At 44.1% G+C, this 17,554-nt stretch overlaps 1 protein-coding gene across 2 annotated transcripts in view; it reads left to right on the forward strand.

The window, feature by feature from the left end:
- The window catches only part of Pde6c (phosphodiesterase 6C), a 52,985-nt gene that overhangs the window by 24,042 nt on the left and 11,389 nt on the right, over positions 1-17,554 (forward strand). For both annotated transcript variants that reach the window (XM_021653101.2, XM_021653102.2), the window contains exons 9-15: positions 1,523-1,672; positions 2,610-2,753; positions 3,831-3,899; positions 5,639-5,785; positions 6,009-6,116; positions 7,078-7,187; positions 13,533-13,620. In XM_021653101.2, coding sequence (XP_021508776.1) covers positions 1,523-1,672; positions 2,610-2,753; positions 3,831-3,899; positions 5,639-5,785; positions 6,009-6,116; positions 7,078-7,187; positions 13,533-13,620 — 816 coding nt within the window. The remainder of the gene's footprint in view (positions 1-1,522; positions 1,673-2,609; positions 2,754-3,830; positions 3,900-5,638; positions 5,786-6,008; positions 6,117-7,077; positions 7,188-13,532; positions 13,621-17,554) is intronic.

Genomic DNA, 17,554 nt, shown 5'->3' on the forward strand with positions numbered 1-17,554 from the left:
CTTCCGCTACTTCCGTGAAGCTGAGAGTTTATGTAATAGTCTCTGCCTTTGATCAGAACACAGCCTCAGAGACCCAAACCAGAAACTCTGGAGCTTTTGGAAAACACTTAAGTGTCAAATGTGTGATCCAGGCGATGAGTCCTGTTTGAATTCTGAAAAATACAAGTCTAGTGTGGGGTTGGAAAGTTAGAAAAGGCTTCATGGGTGAGCCAAGACTGAACTGAAGCCTCTGAGGAGGCGTAAGTAAGCCACTAGACATCTGAAAAACCATCATTGCGGTGTGTTGAGTCTTTGGATTCCTTTGCCTTAGCCACATACGTGGTTCTCTTACTTGAAAGAGCATCAGATTTGCCAAGGGAGCTTGTTTAGATTCATTCCCAGAGACTATGCATACCTAAAAAAAAGAGTTTGTTTTGGGGGGCGGGAGAGATAGCTCAGTGGTTGAGTTTGTTCTTCTCTTCCAGAGGGCTGAGATTGGATTCCCAGAACCCATGTTGGGCAGCTTGCAACTGCCTGTGACTTCAGTGAATCTGGTGCCCTCTTCTGGCATCTGTGGGCACTGCACTTACATGCACAAACCCACACACAGACACTTACACATAGGTACACCCACACACTCACCACCCTGCATATATGAATGTAATTACAATTTTTAAGTATATATAAACATAAAATATTTTTTAAAAAGAATATGCTACCTGTGGTCCTTTTGCCACACTTTGAGAAACACTTCTGAAGGAATTGATCTGCCTCTTCCGCCAGCATGGGAGCACCTTGACACAGGGCCTGCAGTTGACTCTTGCTTCCAGCTCTAGCAACTGGCCTTGTTCTTGGCTTGCCATCCGGTCTCAGCAAGTTTTACTGATAACGACATACCATCAACCGGAAGACTGTCTTGATGGGTTAGACAGAAATTATACCTTAACAGAGAGTACCTTAACAGAGACCCTAACATAAGAAATTAACTACATAGACATTGCAAGAGGGGAGCAGTGCAAAGGAAACAGAGAGGTAATGGAAGGCTGAGACAGTCTTTCCATCCCCAGGCCTGGGGGTCAAAGGGGAAAGTTAGAATGTCAGAACACAGTTGCCCTGGTTTTGGTACATCTGAATGGATGGCCTAGAGTACTTGCCTCAACCATGTTCTGAGCCCAAGGTTTACTTTAAAATAAGCTAAGTGGTGGGTGAGTGGGGGAAGGGGGTTTGTAGGTTTAGTATAAGGGTGCCTCATGGTGATAGATGAGTTTGGTTGATTCTAATAGTAGTTGAGATTTTCCGTACACATGAGCCCAAACTCATATAAATCTAGTGAGGCCCAAATAAGGTCTATGGGTTGAATATCATCTGTTTCCTGGTTTTGGTACTGCATTGCAGTTCTATGAAATGTTTCCATTGGTGGGAGCTGCATGGAGAGTTCGTGGACGTCTCTGTACATTTCTTTGGAAACGTCTTAGAAATCTACAGTTGTTTCAAGAATAAAAAGCGATAATATTAAAGTAACAAGTTTCCTTACTGTTTCTAGAAAGGACCAGTCGATGAAACTGGCTGGGTCATTAAAAATGTCTTGTCCCTGCCTATCGTCAACAAGAAAGAGGAAATCGTGGGCATAGCTACGTTTTACAACAGGAAGGACGGGAAGCCCTTTGATGAGCATGATGAGCACATCACTGAGGTCGGTGGGAGTGGGAGAGGGTGGAAGGGGAAGAATAGTAACAGATGTCTCTGAGCACGTCCTGAAACCATGGTGACTGCACAGCCCCTCCTTAGTCCCGAATGATATGCTGAAGAATGTTCAGGACACGAGCCTCATAGTTGTAATCAAGATGCTGTTAGTATGTCATTTCTGTTTCTGGATTTCTATGAATTGCAACATTTTCTGTTCAAGTATAGAGTTTTGGTTTCACCCAACTTTTTTCCAGTCCTATAAATACATCAAAGAGTATTTTTTTTTATTCCCTCCCTCCTTTTTTTATAATCTCTCCCATTCTTAGCCTCAAACTTCTGTTCGGTTTTTAGGCCCTACTTTATTTCATTCTGTGTATAATTCCTTCTCTGCACTAGAAGGTTCTTGAAGCATGGCTCTTTGAAGAGCAAAACTTAGTCAATTTTACTGTCTGGACAATAAGTTCAGATTTTTTTTTTCTCTTGTGTTGGTGCAGAGAACTGGGTTGGCAGCATGGGTGAAGGAGGGGCTCCTGAATCCCCACCCCTCTGCTGAGGAGCAATTGTTAATTGGTGGTTGCTGGATTAGGGTCAGTTTTCTTCCTGAAACAGCCCCTGAGAAGCTGCTCACCCTCCAGCAGATGGCCCCACACCCACCACGCAGGCAGCACTGAGCAAATCCAGTCAGTCTAAACACGGAGCACGTGAAGTTGGGAGGTGGGAGCAATAGGGGAAGAACTGGGAAGAAAAGAACAGAGGCGAACTTGATGAGAAGATTACGGGCACACATGAATTTCTCAAACCATAATAAAAACATTTTTTCTAAAGAAAAGATGTGGGTTGGTGGCAGTGGAAGGGAGATCGCTCCAGGAAAGTGTGTAGACTGTGGTCCACAAAGCAATTTCGTTTGAGTTTAGAGGATCTGAGTTGCTGTTCTTACACTTCAGACTCTAACCCAGTTTCTTGGATGGTCTCTTTTAAATACTGATACCTATGAGAGAGTGAATAAGCTGGAAAGCAGAAAGGACATTGCTCAGGAAATGGTCATGAGCCACACAAAGGCCACCCCTGATGAGATCGGGTCTATCTTGGTAAGTTGGGAATCCAGTCCCGTGGACAGTAATGGCATTTAGCCTCAGCTTCTGGGAGTCGCCTAATGACTGGGAAGTCAGACTAATAGGAGGAGGCTTATATCTGGGAAAAGGAGAGGAAGACAGAGGAGAGGTGGGGGAGGAGCCCTGTCGGCCAGTGAGCTATCCTTTCTGGAATTCCAGACCACAGTGTCACGTTAGCACTGAGTGAAATCCAGCTCCTGAATGTGTAGGAGCACAAGCAGTGACATCCAGATTCAAGTATATTAGTGAGGAAAACAATATTTTGAAGAAGAGCAATGTATCAGCCATTCTCCTCTAATGGCATCATCTCACTGACCTACTTTAATAAGCATCTCTCCTTCGCTCACTGTGGGTTGAGCCGGCTCACATTGACCTTGGAGACCAAGCTGTGAGTCTGGTTTGCTCTATGGCCTCTCACCTTTTGTAGACCCCCAGCAACCTGGTACTTTGCTCACTTGACAGTCCCTAAAATTCTTACTGCCTAAACCAAGTCACATGGCTGAGCCCAGTATCATTTCCTGATGAGGGAGCCAGTGGATTTTTGCTGGAAATGTTCTAATTGTCACATAAGTAAGGGGAACTACATCATATAACCACTTTTGTTTCTTGCCTTTTTCAAGTTTTTAAGAGTACGTATATGGGTGTAGTTTGGTGTGGGGTGTTTGGTTTAAATTTGCTGGGGCCATTAAGAGTTAAAAGATTATTTGACTGAAGGATTTGAGATGGTAAAGATGAGAACAGGTGCAGGAATCACAGGAAACTGCCATAGAGGGCAGGAAAAGAGATGTGAGCCACCTATTTCTTTTCTTGCCTACATGTAGCCCATAGCTTGGCTTTCAGATAGCTTGGTTTTAACGTTTTGGAGAGGGAGAAAACTCAATCGTATTACATTATTTCTTTGAAACAATTCTTCCTAATCATTTGCTATGATCCTCGTTCCATGCAGAATGTCTTTATAGGTAACAGATGTGAAGCCTATTTTTAAAATTCCTTAACCAGTTTCAGTAGGAATCTTTGTAGAAATTCCACTCCTCTATTGCTTTTCCATTTTAGAAATTTAAAGAGAAGTTAAATGTAGATGTAATTGAAGAATGTGAGGAGAGACAGCTGCTGGCCTTATTGGTAAGTGTTTCCTTCTGATCCCCATGTCCTTTTAATAGAATCTATTTGGACATACACTCTCCTTTTTCAAGTAAATGTTTTTTTTCCATTGTTGATATTTTACAAGGCTGAAAAGAAAGGAGAGTTCCTCCAAAGACTGATTTTTTTGGTTTCCTGCTTTCTCCTATCATTTTCAATATAGTTCGGTTCACAAAGATCTTTTATGACTGTAGATAAAACACATGACTACAAGAGGCACCTCAGGATGTAGGAAGACTGTGGCTAGGTTTATCTCGGTAGCTTCAGGTTGCAGCATGGCCATCCGAGAGGGCATGCCGGGGTGACAGAGGTCAGCCCTTCTCAGAACAATGACCATGGTGAGAGAGAAAGCACCAAGGGGGAAGGGTTGGCCGCAGCTGTGGGACCTGCCCCAGACATACAGGGGAGCTCAGTTCAGTGACTGGTGGCTGAGTGCACACTGTGCTGGGGAGACACAGAAAGAGAAGCAGGTCACTTCCTTTCATGAAGGTTTCCAGAAATCAGTTCAGACACATTTGAACACCAAATGGCATATGCCTGCTTTAAGCAAACCTGCTTTCCAGTGCCTGGGATGGTTCCTCATGCTCTGTACCCTCATGAAAATTTCCAGTGACCTCCCGTGTGCCCTCCTCACCACTATTGCCACTCTGGCTTATCTTCCACGATGGCAAGTCCTTTCTCCCTCCATCCTCTCCTCTGTTCCTTCCCTTCTGTCTTTTAGCAGCTCAGCCTTGGAGAGGCTCCTTTAGCATCTCTGGTCATTTGACTGATGGGAACCCTTTTCCATGCATTCTCTTTCTCCCTGAGCACTGAGCACATGGTGCCTTGTTCTCTAATCAGCCTGAGCTCCTGTCCTTCATTAATCTGTACTTTTTTTATTTATTTTTTTAAACATGGTTTCTCTATGTAGCTCTAGCTGTCCTGGAACTCTCCCTGTAGACCAGGCTGGCTTTGAACTCACAGAGATCCACTTGCCTCTGCCTTCCTGAGTGCTGGGATTAAAAGCATGTGTCACCAGCACGTGGCTGATCTGCACTTTATAGGCATTTCACTAAACTAAATTCCTTATTGAAAGGATTCTTTTTTTTTTTTTTTTTTGTCTTCCAAGTGACAGTCATGACCATGTGCCTCATTTCCCTTCCCCTCTCCCACATATTCCTAAGCCCTTAAAGTGGCTTTAAAACTAAAAATTTTCTACTATACAAAGAAAAGAACCCCTGAGATTGGATTACAGTCAAAATGACTTAGAAAAAATTAAATATGGCTCTAAATTGAAATTCGACTGGCTATCTGGTACCAGTCATTATGTACACTGAAATGGTATGGGGAAGAAGGAAAGGAGAGACAGAAGATGGGGGGCCAGAAAGAGGAGCCCATGGCATTGTGGGACAGAAAGGACCTTGAGGCATGACTTGGCTGTGTGGTTCAGGGACTTGTTTGTGGTTTCTCTTATCATTCAATCTCTAATTAAGTAATTAATTTGTGTGTGTGTGGTGTATGGTGCACATGCAGAGGTCAGAGAATAACTCACAGAGTCAGTCCTCTCCTTACCATGTGGGTTCCAAGGACTGAACTTCAGTCATCAGGCCTGGGGACAAACACCTTGAGCTGCGGAGCCATCCCCTCAGCCCCTCCTGTACACCCTTGACCATTGATATTGGGTGTGTGGGATAAAGGGCCCCAGGCTGAACATATTCTGAAACAGTCTGTCCTTTCAACAGAAGGAGGACTTGCCGGACCCAAGAACTGCAGACCTGTACGAGTTCCGTTTCAGCGACCTGCCCGCTACAGAGCACGAGCTGGTTAAATGCGGACTGCGGCTGTTTTTGGAGATAAATGCGGTGGAGAAATTCAAAGTACCCGTAGAGGTCAGGTGCCGTTTCACTCGAAAGGCTGTTTGATTCTGTTGCTTCACGGATGCTTTCTGCAGTCCCAAAGATTAGCTCAAGTTAGGATTTCAAATTATCATTAACTTTGTGAATGCTGCGCCTTAAACTCTGTCAACAGCCCCAGCACGCCTTTTAGATAAGCGTGTCCCAGGCCTCCCACCCTTTAGAATTCTGTTCTGAAGTTGTTGCCTTTGGGGAACAGGTTCTCACGAGGTGGATGTGCACAGTGCGGAAAGGGTACCGTCCTGTCACCTACCACAACTGGCGGCACGGATTCAATGTGGGCCAGACCATGTTCACACTGCTGATGGTAGGTACTGAGGCTGGACGTCTTTGCAGCTCTGAATGTTCCCTACTCGAGGAGTGACAAGGAATATATGTCCTGTTTTGTCAGATCTGTCATTTGGCATTCATGGACATGATCCCATAGACACCAGCCCTTCTGCTATTAGGCCAGAAAGTGGCTCTTCCTGGGAGCTTGGCTAGATTATCAACTAGAAATTCTGCCGAAGGTTTGGTTATGAGTCTCAGCATCTGCTTTGATACACTGCTAGGCAGAGTGCAGGGAATCATATGAAAGAAGGGGGAGTTAGTATGACCTGGATAGGATAGGAGCTCCACAAGGACCAAATATATCTGGGTACAGGGGTCGTTTGTGAGACTATCTCCAACCAAGGACCATGTATGGATATAACCTAGAATCCCTGCTCAGATGTAGCCCATGGTAGCTCAGTATCCAAGTGGGTATCCTAGTTAGAGGAACAGGGACTATTTCTGACATGAATTCAATGGCTGGCTCTTTGACCTCCCCCCCCAACACCCGAGGGAGGAGCAGCCTTGCTAGGCCACACAGGAGGACATTGCAGCCAGTCCTGAAGAAACCTGACAATCTAGGGTCAGATGGAAGGGGAGGAAGACCTCCCCTGTCAGTGGACTTGGAAAGGGGCAGGGAGGAGATGAGGGAGGGAGGGTAGGATTGGGAGGGAATGAAGGAGTGGGCTACAGCTGGGATACAAAGTGAATAAACTGTAACTAATATTAAAAAAATAAAAATAAGTCAACCAGAAATCCATATGCTTACCATTTTAAAAGGAAAATCCAGATGCCCACAAGGTTTTAAAACTGCCCAGGATGCTAGAAAACCCACTGAGGACAAAACTAATGTTTGGTGGAAACACGGTAATCCCTGGCCCTACCTCAGTGGCAGTCAGACCTGGCTATGCCTAGTGTAAGCTATGTTGACCTCTATCTGTGTTCATTCATCTTTCTAGACGGGGAGACTAAAGAAATACTATACAGACCTCGAAGCTTTTGCCATGCTCGCTGCAGCTTTCTGCCATGACATTGACCACAGAGGCACCAATAATTTGTACCAAATGAAGTAAGTGAAGGCGGGCGCTGTGTTCACCTGTGCTGATGCATACTGGGAGGCGCTGGGGCAGGGAGGAAGATCTTCCGTCCTCCATGATCAGAAGCCCCGTCGCTTCCTCTATCACATTTGTAGTCTCAGGAGTGTTGTATCCCTCCCGAGCTACGGCCTCGTGACATGTGCCATTTCTAGATGCTTGCATGCTTCATTCCTTTCTGCTTCCACTTCTGAGGCTCCCCAGCTTTGTTCAGGTAATTTTAGTCAGACTGTTGAATTCAAATATCAGAGTGTTATTAATCGTAGACTTATACTAGTGTACGCTTAAGGAGCGCGTCCCTGCTCGGGCTGGAAAACACAGCTTCCAGGGTTTGTAATCCTTCACTTCCTGGTCCTTTGGTCCTGACGCCATGCCCCCTCTCAGCTGGTCTTCTAGCTTAACGTCAGGCTGCTCCTTCTCTTGTCCCAAGGGAGGAAGTTTAGCAACGATGCAGGTGCAGACTAATGTCGGGGAGGTTTGGATTCACAAATCATTTACTTTCCAGGCCTTGATTTCCTCATCTAGGCAACAGGAACTATAATAATGATGTGCAGCTGCAGCGATTAGATGGGATCATGCATATGAAATCCTCAGCCACACACCCCACATCTAACGCTGACCTCCAGAGGTAGTTAAGCCTTCCAGAGACCATAGGGTTTGGTGTGCGGGGTTGTGGGCTGTGACTACTTCCCGGCTGAAAAACTTAGGCAACTCACGTATTCTCTCTGAGGCTCCGTTTCTTAACTAGAAAATGGGTATAGCATTGGCCTGTTAGAGATTGTTGTGGGAGTCAAGTGATATTACTTCCATGAAACCTTCCAAAAAGGCACCTGGTGAACGAGAAGCACATTCTGAACAGTCTGTTCATGCTTTGATCAACTGTGCTGTCAACCTTCATCTTGAAAGGAGCATCTCCACTGAAACTTGGTCCCAGGACATCACTTGTCCAAGAGTCCAGGCTCTCCTGTCCTGGCCACTTTGTCCTCACTAAGGCAAGGGTCCTGAGAGGGTCAGTGGTGTCCTCTCTCATTCTGTGCCAAAAAAAAAAAAAAAAAAAAAAAAAAAAAAAATTAACGCTTGTTGGGCATCTCTGTTTCATTTAATTCTCTTTCCTTTTCCTAAGGTAGCGTTGCTATGTACAGCAGGCTGGCCCTAACCTTGTAATCTTCCCACCTCAGGTGGGATCACAGTTGAGTGCCAGTGTGCCTGCTGTGCCTGCTGTGTTGAACACCCCTGTGTGCTGGAGCCGGTCTAAGCAGCACTTGGTAGGCCTTGTCGCATTTTGCCTCCCGCTACCTCCTGTCATCCCCGCTTTCATGGATGAGCACACGCACGGCCTCAGAAAGGTGGAGTCAGTCTCGCCTTAGGTTATAGTGAGCAGCAGAGGTAGGTGAGTCCCCTTCCTGCCTGAGGGTTTTCACACTGGCCATTTCTTTCCTGCAAAGTGGACAGACAGAAGGAATGTGTGGCGACGGGAGAGTTGTTTGACATCAGACGGGGCACAGGCCCATTTTCTTCTTCAGCCTCAGCACAGGTCTCAAACTGCCCTAAAAAAAAAAAAAAAAAAAAGCCAGAAGTGAGCATTATGCACTCCTGTTGCCCTGGAAGAAAAGCTCGGGAGTCCTCAGCAAACGCAGTCCCTGCAAAGGCTGACTAAGCCTGAATTGTTCTCCTCACTCCAGGGGTGGCAGGAAGGCCACCTGCAGAGTGACCAGGAGCTGCTGGGACACAGGGGACACCTCCCGGCTTGACCCTGCACCTTTGGTCTGACTGCTTGCCTCCAGGATGTCTGACCCCTTATCTCTCAGGCTCAGCCTGTGGCCTCTGACAACACCCGAAAGCTCCCAGTTTCAGTTTTATTACTCCTCCGAGTTCCTGTGTACTCTGCGCCGTTCCTTTCCCAGGCCAGATGGTTTTGTTTCATCCTTTATATGTCTGAAGATTTCTTTTTCCTCTCATCCCCTTTGCTCTATTTTATTTTATTTCAGTTCTCTGATATTTCCACCTCCTTGGACAGATGCAACTATCAGAGAAATATTAAGAATTACAGTTTTCAAAAAAATGTTTAAAGAGAATTATAGTTTTCCCCCTGTATATCTTCCCATAATTTGTGCTCTGCAGTTGATTTTTTTTTTTTTTTTCATAATGGAGAACCTGTCTACTCACACAGAAGAGCCCTCCCTCTAGTCTGGGGTGACTCTAATGATAACATTTTCTTCATGATCCTGAATCTGAAACTGGTCTCCCTACATGTAGTTTCTGCTTCTCCTGCTTAGAGTCTCTGGATCTGCAGGAATAGGTATGGCTTCTTTCCCATTCCCCACCCCCACCTTGGATATTAAAGAGAATTAGAACATCTTTGTACTTTCTTCCCAAAGTATTTTCTTTCCAGGCTGAGCACACTGAGGTTTGGAAAACTTTGAGGGGTGTTCCCAGGAGGAACAGGGTCTTGCACGCTGACTCAAACTCATGATCATCCTGCCTCGGCTTCCTGCATGCTGGGATTATAGGCATGGACCACACCACCCAGCTTGAACTACTCTTTAAACAACCGTTCCCACAGCAGAAGTTTTGTTTATCGGACAGGCTTTGAAGTGCTTTGTATTTATTTCCATTGAAATTTCATCTCCTTAAAACTTAAGGATTCTTCAAAAATGTTAAAATTACATTCATGTGTGTGTGTATGTGTGTGTACGTGTGTGCACGCATGCGCATAAGCTCCACAGTACATGTGTGGGGGTCAGAGGACAGTTTCTGGGAGTCAGTTCTCTCCTTCTGTGGGCCCCATAAGCATCAACTTAGCCTTCATGGCATGCACCTTTACCCACGGAACCATCTTCCTAGCCCTTAATTCTTTAACTTACTCTGAATTGAAGTGTCCATTTAAGTCAAATTTCGTCAGACTCCCATTTAAGGTATTTCCCCTAGTTTTTTTTGTCATGTGGGAATCAGGTATTCACGTTTCCACTGATGCTCGGTCAAGCGTGGGTAACATTGTGCTTCAGAGCAGAGCAAGGGCAGGGCTCCTGGCACATGACTAGAAAGATGCTTCAGGGACTCAGCTGTGAGACTGTCAATGAAGCCATACTCTTGGGCACTTCCTTCCAGCTAGCTGAGTGCAAGCTGAGTGAACACAATTCATATACCAGCCATCAGGGAAGGTTCCATGTGCTGCCTTCCCAATCGACTGGCTGAGCTCTCCGTGCAGCTGTCGCTGTGGAAACAGAAGGGTGTCTCACACTGCCTTGGCATTGTTTTCTCCTCCCGAGTCTTCTCTAAAGTTCTCAGTGGTTGTTTATATTTATGGACCATCTGCTTAAGCAATCACAGAACCAATCTCCCAGCTCCTTTCAGGCACAAATCACACCATTTTTCAATTTCTTGAATTTTAAGAAAAGTGTTGTGTCCACCAAAGCCATCATTTTAGAATTTTCCAGGGAAGATTATAGAAGGTCTCCTAATAGCACACATATGCTCAAATATCTGTGGAACAACTGACGTCAGTCAATTGGGCTGAAGCATCACTCCCCGAGTTCATGCTACTGTCACCCCTGTTGGAATTTAACCTTCAAAGACTAGTCTCTGGAAGACAAGATTTAACCCAGTGTGTTAAATAATCAAGCTGCACGAATCACCTCAGTGGTCCAGGCTGCTCTCTGGCTATTTTTGCCTGAAGAGTCAGACAACATCAGTCTGAACGGTGCAGTTTTAACACTTCAAGCTCATTCACTATGGCCAGACATTCTAAAAATACAAAACTATTATTGAATCTGATACTTTTTCTTTATCCTTAGGATATCTTCGATATCTTCAGTAACTTCTCTGAAAATACCCATTCTAGAAAATTACAATGCCAAATTAGTTTTCTTTTGTGAATACATATATGTATACATATATATCAATCCTTTTTCTGTTACTGAAGCATTTGTGACTCATCTGCAGATAACCGGGAAATTTTTTTTTCTAATTATTTCAGCATGTGCTTCCCAAGAGTAAGAGGAAAGCACACAGAGACACAGCAGCCCCACATTCACCCCAAGGGAATTTTACAGTTGTTCTGTGATATTAATCCGATAAAAACCAATTATTTGGATTCTTCCGGTTATCTCAATACTGTCCTTCATTGCATCCCTAACTGATTTGAGATATAATCAAGGATCGTTTGTTGCATGTCACTGTTGACTGTCTTTACTCTCCTTTAAGCTGGGGCAGCTGCTTCTCCTCTCTGTGTCTCTCAGGATGCTGTTTTTGATGACTCTAAGCTCAGTTATTCCCCAGCATCCCTTCCCATCTGGAGGTATCCAGTTGCTTCCTAATCACTGATCCCTTTGCCACGTTATAGATATTTTGGCAGTTCTTTGTATACACTGCTGTACCCTCCTGAGGTAAGAGCCCAGGTATCGCTGTGCGCCATTTTCCGAGCTTTTAAACTGCTTGTGGTTTCGATGGGTGAGCCGCTCTCTGTTGTCCAGTAAACTCTGTGTGTAGTGGAATGTCCCCCAACTCCAAAGAGGTAATATGTCAAGGGTTATTTTGAGAATGAGTATTTAGCTTCCCAGTAACAAATCTGACCAATTTAATTAAAAAAAAATTATTAGTTCTCCAAGAGTTTTGTATATGTTTTAATCATATCTCCTCCTCTTCCATTTTTCCTACATGTCCACCGAAATTTAGGCCTTTTTCCCCCCCACCCAAACCAATTTGTGCTGCCCAAATATTCATCAATGTGTGGCCTTCCGTTGGAGCGTGATCAGTTTATCACAGGCTACACGCATGGAGAAAACGGCCCTTCCTTTTTCCCAGCAGCTAACAACTGCAGGGACACCACGTCTAGGGCAGGGACTTTGTGCTCAACTCCCAGGCCATGCTGGGACCCAGTCTGCTTGGGCTTGCCCAGGTCTTGTTCCTGTGGTCACAGCCACCGTGTGAGTTCACATGTGCAGCTGCCCTGCAGTGTCTCGAAGACACTATTTCCTGGTAGTCATCTGGTTCTTAGACGCTTCCTGACATCTGCTTTTAGATACCTGCTTCCTCTTACACAATGATCCCTGAGCCATGGGGGGGGGGGGATATATTATCCTATTTTGAGGTTAGAAAGCTGCCATCTCTGAATTCAGTTTCTAATTGAAATTCTGGCGCTGACACAGTGCATACTGTAGTATTTGTTTTAAATGGTCAGTTGTAATACTGGTTTACTACACCTGTTGGTGATGTAGCGCTGCCGCCTCCCCCACCAAGTGCTGTTCTCTGTGAAGCAAAACAAAACCTTTGTAAGGCTGCCACTCGTGTTTCTGATATCTTCCTTTAAAATGTTTGTTTGTATTTCCATGGAAAATCTCCCCATAACCTGCAGAATTTTGGTCTCAACCTCTTGTCGATATTTCTTCCTTTTACTTTTTTGCATCCACTGTATCTGGCCCTGCTGGCACAGGAGGCACTGAAGAAAGATGTTATCAAGGAGTGGGGTCCTCACTCCCATGGGGCTACCCTTAGTTCTTAACAAATGGATCTTACCTTTCAACGTATGCTAATACCTTGAGGAGAAAAGAAATGGCCATTTATACTGATTTGCACTTGTTTCCTGGATTCTATCTATCTGTCTGTCCATCTGTCCATCCATCTATCCATCTGTCTGTCTATCTATCTATCTATCTATCTATCTATCTATCTATCTATCTATCTCTCTAGCTATCTTTAATTATGGTTTTTGAGACAGGGTCTTGCTATGTAGCCCAGGATGACCTCAATCTCATAATCTTCCTGCCTCATCCTTTGGTTACAGGTTTGTGACCCTCAGGTTCAGCTTGGAAACTTTCTATGCACACAGTTCATGGACTGCCACAGTTGCTGATGTTACATAAGTCATAGGACAGCACCACAAGCCCGGAGAACCTAAAGATTTTATACACATGGGATAGAACAAACTTAAAAGTTTAAACAATTCAAATAATTCAATCACTTCCACATTGGAGTGACTGCACCTTATTATTTTTTATTTTTTGGAGACAGAGTCTCGCTGTGTAGAGCTGGCTATCCTGAAACTCATTACGTAGACCAGGCTGGTCTTAAACTCACAGAGATCCATCTGTGTGTTTTCCAAGTGCTAGGATTAAAGGTGTGCAATTCCACAGAACACATTCTTATCTTCTCAGTTAAAAATAACCTATTCCAATATTTTGTATTTGGCCACTGCAAAGACATTGAGTAGGGAAGGAGACAAGACATGAATAAGAATTCTAGAGGAGTAAAGATGCTGTATTGTATGTGTGTTTGTGTAATCTCTAAGCTAATGAAGCTATGCCCTATTCTTTCCTTCCTAGGTCCACATCTCCACTTGCAAGGCTTCATGGGACTTCCATTTTAGAGCGACATCATCTGGAATATAGCAAGACCCTCTTGCAGGATGAGGTACGAGAGTTTCTCTCTGAGGAAGCTTATAGGTTCTGGATCCGAGACTACCCCAAATACTTGGGAAGGGAGTGCTGTTCTGTTATGACACTGACAATGTGTACCCTTATACAAGACTAGTTTCCATATCTCCATCTCGGCCCACCAAAGGAAGTTGCTATTCTGCATTGGGTTTTGAAGTAGAAAAAGAAGGAAAGAGGCACAGAAAGTCACAGAATCTCTGTGCCCGTAAGTAAAGGACGAGAAAGGGCTCTGTGCATCTTGGAGCATCTATTTATAAATGTAAAGGGGGATAACAGCTATGCAGCCACTATTTTCCTTAGTCACTCACGGGGCACATCCTTCAGAGTGTGGTGTGGACATTGGAGAAAGTCAGGTTTTGGTAACAGGCAAAGGCTCAGATCAAAATATAAGATGAAAGCAAACTGCTTCCACAAGAGAAGCCCTCTACCAAGCTCCATTTGTAGGGGGAAGGTGGGAGGGGCCATGAATGGCTTAGACAGGAAGTAGCTTCCAGCCCCTTGAACCCATTAGGATTGGCACGCACTGTATAGCACTAACTTTCCATGCAGAGAGGCCATGCTGCTTCCCTTTATTAACTTTATTTAAAGGGTTTATGGGCATATGGAAAAGTTGTGGATATGACTGAAATATACTTTATTAAGACAGTTCCAAACCAAGAACAACTCAAAGAACCTGTTTTTAGAATGAAGGAAATCATGTTTCACACAGAGAACTTGCTTAGAATTATATGTTCGTTAGGAAAAATACGACCTCTGGAGAGCTGACTTTTCCTAGTTTCTGTAATAAGATCTTTTAAGTGCTGAAAAGCCATGAAAGCCAAGTGGAGACATTTTGTAAGGCAAAATGATTGGGCATAAAAGTAGGAAAAAGAAGAAAATGACAGACTATAATAATCAACCATGCAGTACCAATACTGTGCCCACCCTAGACCTGCTGTGATAGTTTTTAAGCCCCAATGCTGATGGGACACACAAATCTTATATCTGGGTCTATTTTCTGTTTCTATAACAAAGTATCAGAGTGTGGGCGACTTATATGGAACAGAAGTTTATTTTGGCTCATGGTCCTGAAGTCTGGAAACTTCAAAGATTAGGCAACCATGGCTCCTTGGCATCTGCTAAGGACCTCACGAGGGAAGGTCAGGTGGACACACATAGGACAGACAAAGCACAAGGATCCATCTCCTTTCTAATAGCCTCATGCTCTTGTGACAACAAACCCAGGCCCACAAGAAAGACATCAGTTCTTCCTAATGAAACAATCACCTCTTAAAGGTCCCGAGTCTCTTCCAAACACAACCCTGAGAATCAAATGTCAGTGTGAGCACGGGGAGGGACAAACTGTATTCCGGTTGTTGATCCTTTTTGAGTCTAGAAGGGAAGTCTCAGGTATGGCACCTAGCTTGTTAGGAGCTTTGTGGGGCAGAACTCCTGAGAAAGTGTTTTCTACGAATCCCTCTTTGCGCTGCAGTGAGTCAGGGTCAGTTATAATCTGTCAGCCATACTGTGCTTCTTCTGTTACTAACGTTTTATTTTAAATTTTTTTTTAAATTTTTTTTTAAAGATTTATTTATTTTATATGAGTGTTCTATCTGCATTTACACCTGCTAGAAGAGGGAATCAGTTCACATTATAGATGGTTGTGAGCCACCATGTGGTTGCTGGGAATTGAACTCATGACCTTTGGAAGAGCAGACAGTGCTCTTAACCACTGAGCCATCTCACCAGCCCTGTTACTAACGTTTTAAATGATTTTATTATTTTTATATGCATTGGTGTTTTGCCATCTCTCCAGCCCCTAAAGAATTAGTGTAGGTTGTTTTGTTTTGTAGACAGGACTTCTCTGTGTAGCCCTGGCTGTCTTGGAACTTGCTCTGTAAACCAGACTGGCCTCAAAGTCAGACATGTCTGCCCTCTGCCTTCTGAGTGCTAGGACTAAAGGCACGCGCTACCACGACCCAGCTCACACTGTGTTTCCTAAGGCAAATACATCTAAAGATCCTCAGCCAAGCACCCCACCATGTAACTGAGAAGGTGCCTGGTAGCTTATATGTTTTTTTTTTTCTTTTGGGTTTTGACAGTTTATAATAGAGGTACACTTTTCTATCTCTGCTTTTTATGTTATCTATTTTGCAGTCTAACATGGCGTGATGGCTAATCTTGGTTGTCCACTTGACACATCTAGGACGATTCTTCAGTTGAGGAATCGCCTCCATCAGTTTGGACTGCGGGCCTATTGAGGGGACATTTTCTTGATTGTTAAGGGATGTAGAAGAGTCCAGTCTACCGTAGGCAGTGTTACCGCCAGTCAGGTGGTCCCCCGGTTATACAAGACAGTTTTCTGAACATGAACATGAGGAACAAGCTAGGAAGAAGTGTCCCTCCATCCGTGCCTGCCTCAAGTTCCTGCCATGGCTTCCCTCACGAGAGACTAATCTGCAAGCTACAACAAAGCCCTTCCCCTCCGTGTTGCTTTGGGTTAAGGTGTTGACCAGCATCAGAGACACAAACTGCAGCACCTGGCTTTGATGGTTACATAAAAGATTATTATTCTTTCTAAAAGGGAATATTGCCTCTCAGTAATGTATACTGTCTTTTCAAGGACCTGTCTACAATACTATTCAACCTCTAATTGCGAATGTTTAAAGCTGTGTCAATATGGTTGCTAGACAATATAATCACACAGCCCATTTATGAGCAGTCAAATTGACCACAAAAGAACTGACACTGTAGTTAGTAGTATATGTCTTTGATATTTTAAGAAAACAGAGTAGCTCTTTTTATTATTCTGTAAAGAAATAAGCCCACTGAAAGTTTTCATATCTTAACAGAAGAAATCCTTGGCACTTGTTCAACAATCTTGACTCCTGTGGGCATCACTCAGACATTTTGTTTTTCATATTATAATACACAGAACTGGAAATGTCCTTATCTTTCATAGAGTTGGATGCATAGGCTGAATTCCAAACCTGACAGAAATCAGCTTGTGATCTGAGTGAATAGGTGGAGACACTGTTAGTCAAAATTTTAGGAACCCACACATATCACCACCAGCAGCAGCAGCAGCAGCAAAGCAATTAGGGGCTGGTCTGGCTAGAACTGGGCTAGAGACCAAGCCTCCTAGTTTGTTTTTGCACACCCAGCTTTCTCTAATGTTTTCAGAACAATGTGCAGGGAAGGAGATGAAATATTACATTTTATAAAGATCCCACCTATATCCACTATAAAAATTCAAGTAATGGATAAAATATGTAAGAAAAATATAATTGGATGATGGCATTCAAATTCTACCACCCAAAAATGGCATTCCATAAACACTGGATGAACTTCACTGCTGCACTGTGGTAGCATAGTGGGGGTGGCAAGCCTATAATCCCAGAATTCAGGAGGCAGAGGCAAGAGCATCAGAAATACAAGGTTATACTTGGCTACATAGCCTGGCTACATGAGACCAGGTTTCAAAATAAAACAAAACATAAGAGATAAAACCCACATTGGATCTGGACTGAGATGCCCAGTAGAGTCATTGTGAACAGTTGCAGGTAGGAATATGATTTTAATCCAGAAAGTTCCCCATCACGGCCCCTGTAATCTGCAGTTTGCTGGCCATTACTTGACTCTACCTATCTAAAAGTACTGACTATTGTTGTGACAATGAACTCAGTGGTTTGGGTTGGTTGGTTGGTTGGTTGGTTGGTTGGTTGGTTGGTTGGTGGGTTGATTTTTTTTCAAGACAGTGTTTCTCTGTATAGCTCTAGCTGTCCTGGAACTCACTCTGTAGGCCCAGCTGACCTTGAACTCAGAGATTCGCCTGCCAGATTGAAGGCATATGCTACCACTGCTCTGCTTGAACTCAAGGTCTTAAATGAAACAAATGATAGACTTCTGTCTACCAGTTATGTATGGCTTGC

Source organism: Meriones unguiculatus, chromosome 1, assembly GCF_030254825.1.
Source record: "Meriones unguiculatus strain TT.TT164.6M chromosome 1, Bangor_MerUng_6.1, whole genome shotgun sequence".
Taxonomy (NCBI): Eukaryota; Metazoa; Chordata; class Mammalia; order Rodentia; family Muridae; genus Meriones; species Meriones unguiculatus.